The sequence below is a fragment of the Prionailurus viverrinus genome, chromosome B2 (assembly GCF_022837055.1).
Source record: "Prionailurus viverrinus isolate Anna chromosome B2, UM_Priviv_1.0, whole genome shotgun sequence".
Classification (NCBI taxonomy): domain Eukaryota; kingdom Metazoa; phylum Chordata; class Mammalia; order Carnivora; family Felidae; genus Prionailurus; species Prionailurus viverrinus.
The window spans coordinates 214,505-226,873 of NC_062565.1; the positions used below are offsets into that span (position 1 = coordinate 214,505).

Consider the following 12,369-nt stretch of genomic DNA (forward strand, 5'->3'; position numbering starts at 1 on the left):
CCGAAGCAGTGCTGTTTGAATAAAGACCCAGTACCCCCTTCATTCCTCAACAGTTTACTTCTCTCTTTAGATCCTATAATTTGCTTCTGATATCAAACTGCAAAACTAATTCTTGAATTAGAACTTGAGCCTTTTGAACTAAGGGATTCTTTGTGTAACCATTTGAGTTTTACCAAGGGCTTTTATTAACTGACAAAGTCTAGAACAGTATTCTTTAATAGCATGATTACAAACATTCAATTAATGTACAGCTGGGCCAGGAAATAACAACTCTACTGAGAGCCAGTGTTCAAATAAACATATTCAAGTAAAAGACCAGATGATTAGTACCAGTTAGACTCAATCATCAAGACACTACAGATAGTATATCACCATTAATAGAGATATAAGCCATAAAAAGTTTGAAACTAATGAAAATAATCCAAGTGTATGAATATAAACCACATTAAAAGTATTTTTAGAGAACATTCTGTTCTCATCAGTTAAGGGAAATTAATTTTTAGACACTCAGTTGAAAGTATATTAGCTCGAGAAAGATAAAACTGTCTTTCTTCTCCACCCAATGGCTATATAACTCTGCCAGACATTTATTTCACTGAGACTCAGTGTTTTCATCTAGAAACTGGAACGTGACTGTCCGTGTGGACACGAGTGCCCCCTCTGTGTGGGTCCTGCTGTGACTGTCCACATGGGCACAAGACCCCCTCCACGTGGCTCCTGTGGTGACTGTCCGTATGGATGCTGAATCCTGTATTAGCCAAATGGCTCTTCAAATTTTCAGATCACCCAGTCTCTAATTTATTGGAATGAATCTCTTGGAAAGTTTTTTAAAATATAGGTAACCTAACCCAAAATTCAGGTATTCTAATTCAGTGTGCTTATTACTAAAGCTTATCATAATAAATTAAATAAAGAAAACAATATAAATATCCGTTAATAAGGGTGGGTATATGAAAAGTTTGTTGTATTCATATGAAGACCTGTATGTAACTCAAATATCATGATTCGGGAGAATATTTATACTCCTGGGAAATCATGACAATATGGCGTTTGAGGAAAAAGCAGGTTAGAACATATACTTTCTGAGCCTTGTTTTAAATATTTATGCACCGTGGGCCGCCTGGCTGGCTCAGTTGGGTAGGCGTCTGACTTCGGCTCAGGTCACGATCTCAGGATTGTGGGTTTGATCCCCGCATCAGGCTCTGTGCTGAAAGCTCAGAGCCTGGAGCCTGCTTTGGATTCTATGTCCCTCTCTCTGCCCCTCACCCACTCATGCTCTGTCTCCATCTCTCAAAATAAATAAATGTTTTTAAAAAATATTTATGCACCGAAAATTTCTTAGGAGGACACAACCCAAATCACCAGTAAAGGGTTTTAGTGGAGAAATGAAGGGTTTTGTCTGGAGACTTGCACACACTGTGTTCACAGCTCATTGAGACAATGCAGGTGGACCTGACCCGTTACTGTTAACACAGGGCTCTTAGGATGTATGGTGCCCCTTATGGTGTTTTTTTTCTAATTAAATGCTGTCTGTGTTGTGTATGTTTGAGGTTTTATTTACAAGGGAAACACTGGATACACTTATGTCTGTGTGTGGTGGTAGGTTTGAGCTCTGGAGGACGCTGCCGTTCTGGGCTGGAATCTGAAGTCATTGGGATGACTGTCCTCTGTAACACTCTTCTCTTGTTCTGCAGACCATTGCTGCTGCAGTACATGATTACTGCAGTCAGTGTTTCTTTTTGCCCAATCCCCAAAAGGAAACCAGCGGCATGGAAGGAAAGAATCAAACAGTTCTGTCTGAATTTATCATTTTGGGATTCTCTGATCTAACTGATTTACAATTTTTACTTTTCACCATCTTCTTTCTGACCTATATCTGTACTTTGGGAGGAAATATCTTCATTATCCTGGTGACTGTGGCTGATCCACATCTACACACCCCCATGTATCATTTTCTGAGGAATTTGGCCTTTCTTGACATCTGCTACACCACCACCAACGTCCCCCAGATGATGGTGCATCTCCTGTCAGCGAAGAAGAGCATTTCCTATTTGGGTTGCATGGCACAGCTTTTTGCATTTATTTTCTTCGTGGGATCAGAGTGTCTCCTCCTGGCAGCCATGGCGTATGACCGTTACATTGCAATCTGCAAACCTCTACGGTACTCAGTGATTATGAACAGGGCCCAGTATGGCCGCTTAGCCGCCTCGTGTTGGACTGGGGGTTTCCTCAACTCAGTGGTGCACACAGCACTGACCTTCCACCTGCCCTTCTGTGGCAACAACCAGATTCAGTATTTCTTCTGTGACATCCCCCCTTTGCTGCTGTTGTCTTGTGGGGACACTTCTGTCAATGAGTTGGCATTGCTGTCCATTGGGGTCTTCATTGGGTGGGCTCCTTTCTTGGGTATCGTCCTCTCCTACCTCTATATTATCTCTACCATCTTGAGGATCCGCTCCTCAGAGGGGAGGCAAAAGGCATTTGCCACCTGTGCCTCGCACCTGGTCATTGTCCTTCTGTACTACGGTAGTGCCATCTTCACATACGTGCGGCCCGTCTCAACATACTCGCTGGAGAAAGACAGACTAATCTCTGTGTTATACAGTGTCATTACCCCCATGCTAAACCCTGTAATTTACACACTGAGGAATAAGGACATCAAAGGGGCCGTGAAGGTGTTGGGGAGAAGGTGGAAGCCACCGATCCCTTCTTTTGAGATGTAACTTTCACTCACCTGTAACCAATATTCTTGTATCAGATAATTAGCTTTTCCCAGCAGCTGTCTGTACTGAAACTCAACCTACAAGTTCACTGCAGCCTGGGGACAGAGAGTGACCAGCTGACACACTGAAGCCTTAGTGACCGTATTCTTGAGCTTCAGCTAGTCCTGTGGGAGAGACATGGATGTTGCTCTTTTTAGATCTTTTCTTCTTCGCGAGACTGTCCATTCCCAAATCCTTCATTCTAAAGACGATGCCACTCTTTCACGCAATATGTGCTCGGTGGACATCACGTCCTGGTACTTCCTTCCTTTTTGTATGACCTCTTACATGTTGAGGAATGTGAAACGCTTTCTCCTAATGCTCCTTATGTGTTCGTTATATTTCTCTTCCTATTGCTTAAGTCATGCTTTTGGCTCTTCTTTCTGTATTAGGTTCTTCTTAAGAAAGCGTTGTAACCAGGGCACTGAGTTCACATTACAGCGGTTTTGACAGTGCTGTGTGAGCCACCAGCTGCATGGGTCCGTGACCATTCATATTCATGCTGGAAAGAAGATAGTCATGGTTTCTCAATTCCAGTTTATATTCCTTACTCTGTCCCAGAAGCGGGATATGCTAAAGGAATTTTTCTAGAAATAAGCCCCCACGGCAGTTCGCTATATTGTAAGGTACTTTGAATTCAGGAAATCTTTATCTAAAGTTTAGAACACAGAATCAGAGAAAAGTATACAGAAAGGTAACTGCAGATTTTGGGGGGAATAGAAACTCTTTGCTGCATAGTAGCTATAGTTAGACAAGAGAGTAGGAATTACATGTGTTAAAAGTGAAGGTACTAACTTTCTGCTTTTTCTGTGTTATCACCATGTAGGGGACAGACATGAAGGCAAGACACGTGGACAGGCAAAATGGTGCAGGAAAGAAATACAGGAAAGGGAGAGAAAATGACAGATAAGGACAGAGGCTTGGAGGTGGGGAGAAGAAGCCGCTTGCAACGTAGGGAGTAGGGGGCTGGCAGGTGGGGAGAAGAGGCTCAGGGTGGAGGGGCCACCATCCCTCACCTTTCTCCTGCTCCTATGAGTGGCTCACGCCTCTAGCCGGTGTCCTGATTCCCCATCTGTGTCCTGTCTGGTGTTGACGGAGTGCCTGTGCTGGCCACCTGTCCCTATGCACCTGTCCCTTCTGCGGCCCTCTCCTACCGTGCCTCTGTGCAGACCCCCTGTCTTCATCTGACGACTGTCTGCAGCCTGTGTGTTCGGTGTTCTAGCAACTGCCTTCTTACAACCTTATCTCCTTTAGAAACTCTGAATAACCCTTCCCCACTCAGGGCTCAGGATTCATATTCCCAGTTTTTTCATCCAATTCCTCATCTATGGCTTGCTTTCCACTTTCCTTTATAGTGTCTTTTAAAAAGCAAAGGTGTTTACTTTTGATGAATTCCAATTGCTCATCATATTTTTCTTTCCTTGACTGTTAGTTCTTTGGGTTTTTGTACTCTAAGACATCTTCACCCACCATAGAACCACAAAGTACTTTCCTGTAGCTTTTATATTTAGGTCTATGATCCAACTCAAATTAATTGTTGATGTAATGTTGAGGGTTATTATTTTTGTTCTGAAAACATACCTGTGTTTTGTTGCATTATTGCCACACACCTTGCAGAAAAGACTAACATTTCCACCTTGCATTATCTTGACACCTTGGTAAAAGTTAATCAGGCACATATATCTTGTTCTATGTGGATGCTTTACGTTGTTCTATTTAAGCTTAGCCAGCCAAAGACCACCAGGTGTAACCTGTAGTCTGACAAAAATCAGATTTACTGATTTGCAGTGAGGGAGGGTCCTCCAGAGCAACCAGTATGCATCACACTTGACCACAGAAAGGAAGCAAGTGTCATTGGTAAGGTGTGGTTCCCATCTGAAGAAATCTGAGCAGGGTCTACGGGAAGCAGGGATGATTTCTAAATGGGGTGCGCTGTGGAGAAGGGTTTGGGAGAAGCAGGAATTTACAAGAGGCTCGGTGCTCTCCTGTGGCCAGGACTGTTTAGCAGTTAGGTGCCCCAGCCAGAGATGGCATAGTAAATCTGGATGCTCCTGAGAAGAAAGCAGCCATCCCCTGAAATGCTCCTGTATGCCCTGCTGACTTTGCAGGTGGCATATCCGTGTCTGCCCTTCAGCATGAATAATGGCAAGGCTGCTTTCTCCATCATTTCAAGCTGATTTTCACTCTTTCTCTCCCACACAAGTTCTTCTATTTTTGGTCCCATGATCTATTCATCTACCGACCCCACATAGTCAGGTCAGGCTTACTGTAGCTCTGTAGTTAGTCTTGAGGTAGGTGTTTAAATACTCCAATTTATTCTTTTTCAAGAATGTTTGGGTCATTCCAAGTATCTTTGTATTTACAAATCAATTTTAAAACCAATTTATCAATTTCTACTCAAAAGCCTGCTGGAGTTTTATAAGCGTTGAAAGTATAGATCAATTTGGAGAGACTTTATATAGAGCAGTGTTTCCTGATCTTTTGAAATTATCCCCCTAAGGAGGCTTTACCCTATTCCCCCCTAATCATCCCATCCCCATGACATTTTCATATCTCAGATATACTGTGTAGTTGTTCATGGACTGTGGCCTTTGGAGGGACATGAGTCATTTTGATATCTAAGAATTTTTTTGTATCCCAAGAGCCAATGTCTACCCCGTTGGGATCCACGTCATCCCAGTTTAGGTTACGTGATGCACATTAGCATGTTTTATCTCTCCATTTACTTGTGCTTTCAAATTCTTCAGCACTGATTTCTAGTCTTCAGTGTGGAGATGCTTCCATGTCGTTTCGGTGAAATTCATTCCAAAATATTTTATGGTTTGTGTTTGTGCTCTTGCTTCTGGTTCTCTTCTTTAAATTTGATTTCGCAGCTGTTTGTTGCTGGTGTATAGAAATACAGGAACACAAATGATTTTGTGTAATAATATTATCTACTGAAAGATTGTTAATTTTTCTTTTTTTCCCCAGTAACATATTTTAATGAACTAATTTTGTATTAGTCTCAAGCACATACATTTAAAAGATAACAATACAGGGGTGCCTGGGTGGCTCAGTCAGTTAAGTGTCTGACTTTGGCTCAGGTCATGATCTGGCGGTTTGTGGGTTCGAGCCCCACCTCAGGCTCTGTGCTGTCAGTGAGGAGCCTGCTTGGGATTCTCTCTCTCCTCTTTTCCCCCCTCTCCCACTTGCACTCTGTGTCTGTTTCTCAAAAAATGAGTAAAAAAAAGTTAAAAAAATAAGACAATACAGGTATGCAACATATGTTATTTAGTTGGTCAGGGGTTTAGGCTCTTTGCCTAACCAAGTTCACAACTTCCTGGAAGTGAGCCCATAGTCTACTCCTTTACCTACAGCATAAGGTGTGGGGTCTGGAAGAAGGGAATCAATGAATTTGTGTGTTATCTCACCAAACCTCGAGTTTTAAGATGAGAACATCTTATTTTCTGGTTAGATTAAAAAAAAACACCTCTCCAACTCTTAGAAATAGAAAATGTGTGCCTTTGTGCATACAATTAAGAAATGCCACAGTTCCTGGCATCCATCAGTTAACGCATCTAACATGAGGGTGCATGTAGCTCTTTTCACTTGTCCTTCTTGTGAAGATTCACCAACATCAAAATTTTCAGACTATCAATGGAAGTCTTATCTCTCAAAGACATCAGTTCCAAACACAGTTTGTCTGTATGACCTAAGCAACTTTCTTTGGGTGTCCTCTTGTTAATTTTTCTTACTAGTGTCTGCCTTTCTTCCTTTTTCTCTTCCTTCTTTCCTTCCTTCCTTCCTTCCTTCCTTCCTTCCTTCCTTCTTTCCTTCCTTCTTCCTTCCTTCCTTTCCTTCTTGTCTTGTCTTTTTATTTCTTGTTAGTAACATACAGTGCAGTATGGCTTCAGGAATAGAGTCCAGTGATTCATCACTTACATGCAACAGCTAGTTCTCATCTGAACAGGTGCACTCCTTAATGTCCATTCCCCATCTAGCCTCTCCCCCACACACCTTCTTCCATCAACCTTCAGTTTGTTCTCTGTTAAGAGCCTCTTGTGGTTTATTTCCCTTCTCATTTCTCTTCCCCCTCTCCATAGCTTCTGTTTTGTTTCTTAAATTCCACATATGAGTGAAATTGTATGATATTTGTCTTCTTCTGATTGAGTTACCTCACAGCATATTTCAAGTAGGTTTTGTTTTGTTTTGGTAGATTCCAAAGGCATTTTTATGGCAAAATTATGTTTCAAATATAAAGAAAGTTTTACTTCTTCCTTTTCAACCTTTTTTTTTCTTTTTTGCACTAAGACTGTCAATAAAATGTTGAATAGAAATGGTAAGAGCTGACATCTTTTGCTTCTGATATTATTTATATTTCTAATTTCTATCTTCCCTTTAGTTTTCTTTGTCAATATTGCTAGAGGCCTATTATTTTAATTATTTTTTAAAGAACTAGCATTTGGTTACATTGATTTTTCTATCTTGCTTTTCTCTTTTCAATTTCATTGATTACTATTCTTTCTTATTTTCATTCATCTACATGATTTGGGTTCCTTTTCTATTCTTTTTCCATTTTCTTAAGGTTGAAGTTTAAATTATTAATTTGAGAACTTCCTTATTTTCTAATAGAAGCATTTAAGCACAACCTGAGCTACATTTCACACATCTTACAATTACATTTTGATTTTGATCTGATTCAAGTATTCATTGATTTCCCTTGAGACTTTCTCTTTGATCAAGAGAATTCTTTAAACTTTGTAGAAGAAAGATAGCCTACTATGTTTACTATTGCTGTTCCCTTCCTTCACTCCTGATTTTACAAATTTCCTCTGGTATTATTTCCCTTCTGTCTGAATAACTTCCTTTAGTAATTCTTTCAGTGACGTTCTTGTGAATATCACCCCTTTGGGTTTTCACTAATCTGAGAATATTTCTATCTGACATCATTCCTTAAGGAAAAGCACTGTATAATCATTCCACTTTCTTCTGGTCTTCATTGTTTCTAACTTTTTTTTTAAGTTTATTTTTTTGAGAAAGAGGGAAAGCAAGTGGAGGAAAGGCAGAGAGAGAGGGAGACACAAAATCTGAAGAAGTCTCCAGGCTCCGTCAGCACAGAGCCTGACACCAGGCTTGAACTCATGAACGATAAGATTATGACCTGACCTGAAGTCAGACACTTAACCGACAGAGCCACTCAGGCACCCCTGGCCTTCATAGTTTCTATTGAGTAATCTGCAGGTATTCAAATCACTAGTCTATAGTTGATCTTTTGTTTTTGTTTGGCTGTTTATAGTATTTCCTCTTTAATTTTCATTATTATTTCTGGTTGTAGATTGTTTTGGGAGCATTAATCTTGTTTAGAGTTGTCTCAGCTTCTTGAATCTGTAGAATTATATTTTTTACCAAACTTAGGAAGTTTTTCATTATTATTTATTCCAATATATATTTTTCAATATCACACATTTTTTTTTCCTTCCTACCAGGACTCTGGTGACAGAAATGCCACCTTTTGTTATTGTCTCACAGATTTCCAATGCTCTGTTAATTTTTTCCTAGTATTTTCTGTCTTTTCCTCATGTTGGATCATTTTTGCTGACCCAAATTTAAGTTTATTCCCTCTGTTTTTTCATCTCCATTCTGCCACTGAGTCCATCCAACAGTATTTATTTTCGTGATTGTAGTTTAGTTCTAAAGTTCCCATTTGTCTTTTCTTTTTTTTGCTAAGACACTCTATTACTCCATATTTTTTTATGAGTGTTTTCAATCGCGTGCTTAAACATCTTTACATCTGCTTTAAATTCTTTGTCAGATAGTCCAACATCTCTGTCTTCTCAGTATTGGCATCTATTGATTGTCTTTCCCTGGAAGTTGAGATTCTTTTGTTCTTTGTATGCTGAATATTTTGGATTATATTCTAATTGTTTTGAATATTATAAGACTCTGGGTCTTGTTTCAATCCTAGGAGAGTACAGATGCCTTAGCAGGCAATTAATCCGGGTCAGTTCAAGCCTTGGGTTCCAGCCCACCTCTCTGGGCTATGGTTGTAATGTTGGTTCAATCTTCAAAAGTTTAAGTGTTCTTCAGATCAGTCCACTGAGTGTCCCATCAAGTTTACTTCTCCAAGTTTTTGCTCTGCTATTTAGTATCAGATTCACACATGCAAAACTTGTTCTCTCTCTTTTATCTCCCTGTAATATCTGATTCTGTGGGGTCCCGTTTTGGTCCTCTGGATGGAGATCTAGACCTCTAATTACGCTGCTCTGCCGTGAACTTTCTCCACTACACTTGGCTTGAGGAGCAGCAGGAAGAGAGAACATCAGCGGAGCTCTCGCGGGGACCGCCAGTGCGAGGGGTGGGGAGGTAGCTTCCCCTCTATCAGAAATTTTACTCTTGTGGATTCTGTTCCCACTGCTGCCACAGAATGGGCTGGGCATCACATCAGGACGGGCTCATTTGTAACTTCAGCTGTCGTGGGAGGCTTGGTCTGCAGCCTCAGCTCTCCCTGGGAGTCCAGCCTGCCAGAGATTTAAATGAATTTCTCTCTCTCTGTTCTTCCTATTGGTTATGTTCTCTCAAGAGCCTGGACTAGGAGAGCTTTTGGTATTCCTCCCTGTCAGCATTAGGAATTGCTCTTCACCTCCTTGAGCCAGAGACAGAGGGCTTCTAGAGCTTTCTCTGACTGGGCTGTGGTGCTGTGTTACTTCTGTTTCTGATTGTGTTGAACTCAGATTGGGAATTCTGGAGGAAAATATGGTCAACACTGCCAATTTGGTAGTTCTTCGAATTCTAGTATTCTTCCCTAACCCACCTGTTAATATTTAGTTTTTAGCTATCTTAATAGCTTCTCAAATTTCAGGTATTTTTTTTTCTCAGCATTTAGTGGAAGAGATGGGGTGAGTGGGCTTGTGCTGCCAGACCATGAACCTGATCCTATATTTTGAAATTTGATTAACATTAAGTGAAACAAAATAGTCAATGCTTATTTTTTCCAGATGCAGCTTTCCATTCTGTTTCAACCCTGGCAGCACTGGAAGAATTGGCTGTAGCAGCAATTATGGCTGGGCATGGAAATAGCTGTGAGGTGCTGGAAGTGTCCTCAGACTTCTTGTCAAAAGATTGGAGTCTGAGGTTGGGCGTTACTGCTACCAGTGCAATCTTAGTCAAGATCATTATGGTTTTCTTAATTTTATTTTTTAAAGTTTTTTTTTTATTTATCTATTTTGAGAGAGAGAGAGAGAGAGAGAGAGAGAGAGAGAGAATACCAAGCAGGCTTCACGCTGTCAGCACAGAGCCCACTGCAGAGCTTGAACCCACAAACCGTGAGATCATGACCTGAACTGAAATTAATAGTCAGACACTTAACTGACTGAGTCACCCAGGTGTCCCTCTTAATTTCATTTTTTTCTGTACAATAAATAGTGTAATTTTTAAAAACATAATTGCAAAAATAATATTTGAACTAAGTAACTGTAGAAAATAACATATTGTTTTTTGGGTGGTAGGAAGATTATGTGTAACTATTTAATAGGATAAGCATATATTAACCTACTTGATTTTCACACCAACCACATAGAGAGATACTATTACTACCATTTTACAGATAAGCAGTTGAACTACAGAATTGCTAACAAGCTTTCTGAGGTCACTTATCTAACAATTGAAACTCAAAGGATCTAGTTTTAAAAGCTGTACTCTTAACTGATGTACATGCTACATTGAGACTTAGCTGCATGGTTTATCGTTTTCATAAACTAGGTAAAAAGAAAAATGAGGGATTGAATCACTCTGTTCGGAGCATTTCATTAGATTATTCCAGTTCACTTAATCACAAAACAAAGAAGGATTTGAAATTTGGGAGTCTGAATTCTTTCTTCTGATACAGACAGTAGGTAACTAGAGCAGCTCTGGAGACCCGGACAGTGTTTATCTTCTTTCTGAGACTCCAGATCACGGAAACTGCTAATCTGTACTCAATCTGTGTGCTCATCAGGACCTGTACCAGAAAGGAGCCCACCCATTTCAACACAGAGCAAACAGCAACTGCTAAAGCCATCCGTTTGAGTTTCCAAGCAATTAAAATGGTCTCCTTGGAAATTGCTGTTGTCAAGCAAGGTCTTGTTTTACCAAGGTCACTTGGGGGCTCATTGGAAAGCATACAGATAATTATATTATTAAAATGTTGTGAATGTTTTCACAAAGTCAGTAAGTATGTAATTGTTTATCCCCGAAGAGCAAGACGCCTCATCAAGGCATGCATTCCAACTGCGTCCAAGGTTATTTCCCAGCAGCTGCCTTTGCTTGGCCATTGGCACTTCTAATTCAGTTTTCTTCACGGTTTTAACATCTTCCCAATTTGACTCCTGGAAGAGGCCTCTGGGGCAGGCCACTTAGCCAACAACATTGGCATGAACTTTCTTCCAAGTCTAAGGCCTCCTCAGGGAAAGGAGAGATCAGTAACTGCACACAACGCACCCTCTGCTGTGACGTGGAAAGCGTTCTTATGATTGGAAAGGAAGACACTACAAGAAAGCTTGAGTGTTTGTTTTTCTCTAAGATCTTCAATACCCAAGATGAAGGAGATCTGGTCCTTGTTCATATCATCTCTGTGTATCCATGCAACCCTTCATTCACTTATTCACTTATTTCATTCCATTAATTATTCTGATGAACTCAGTTATTGTGACAATGACCCACTATATTCAAAGTTCTAATTAAACCACCAACTTACTGACTTTTATTAACATATTTGAGTGTTTATATATATACACAAAAATATCACCAATGGTTAAATCCTGCTTTAAGGCTGATTTGGAAACTAATTTTTTACTTAAAGACACACAATTTTTTCTTTAGTCTCACATCTCAGAACTATTCCCATGATTGTCCCCTTCCAGCCTCACTCAGATCCAACTGCAAATTCATATCAGATGAGAATACACGTCAGGTAGAAGCATGGGTCATGAGTGCAGGGACCTGACCCCAAATCCATGACCCCTGTGCATTTCCAAACAATGTTATGCAGAACAGTACTGCAATTTTTCGTTTGAAAATACAATCAAGTGAAATTTGAGTGAAGATCTTCAAAACACCAGTTCACACAACCATAATGTTTCTCTCTTGTCTGCTCAAAGATTGTCTTTTTTAGAAAACCTCACCTTAGTCCTCCTTTGGGAATAATTATATCAATATGCAGCACAAGTTCCAGTGATCTGTGCCTTAGTTTGATCCTGCCAGGAATCACCCTAACAGAATTTGATGTGTGAAAGTTAATTTTATGATCCCGTTAAACATATCTTGAGGGAAACATTACATTTTCTCTGTATTATCTGAAGGAAGCATCTGATACAAAATGATCTCCTTTTTTATTTGATGAAATGGTTTAGAAAAAAGTTTATTTCTTTCTTTATGTTTTACTTTTGTAATATGAATTTTAGGTAGCTAACATACAGTGTGATATTGGTTTCAGGAGTAGAATTCAGTGATTCATCACTTACATACAACACCCAGTGCCCATCATAACAAGTGCCCTCCTCAATGCCCATACCCCATATAGCTCACCCCCCACCCACATCCCTCCACCAACCCTCAGTTTGTTCTCTATGATTATGAGTCTCTTGTGGTGTTT

The 12,369-nt window shown here is 40.1% G+C and overlaps 2 protein-coding genes across 10 annotated transcripts in view; both read left to right on the forward strand.

Annotated features, from left to right (window-relative positions):
* Nucleotides 1-12,369, forward strand: part of LOC125165718 (olfactory receptor 2G3-like) — a 278,541-nt gene that overhangs the window by 184,868 nt on the left and 81,304 nt on the right. The gene's annotated exons all lie outside the window — the stretch shown is intronic.
* On the forward strand, nucleotides 1,755-2,723 carry LOC125165710 (olfactory receptor 5V1-like). Its single transcript, XM_047858912.1, has one exon. The coding sequence runs from the start codon at nucleotides 1,770-1,772 to the stop codon at nucleotides 2,721-2,723; it is 954 nt and encodes a 317-aa protein (XP_047714868.1). The 5' UTR covers nucleotides 1,755-1,769.

What these genes read in the sequence shown, in the direction of transcription:
- LOC125165710 (XM_047858912.1), top strand. Translation starts at nt 1,770, where the DNA reads ATGGAAGGAAAGAATCAAACAGTTCTGTCTGAATTTATCATTTTGGGA.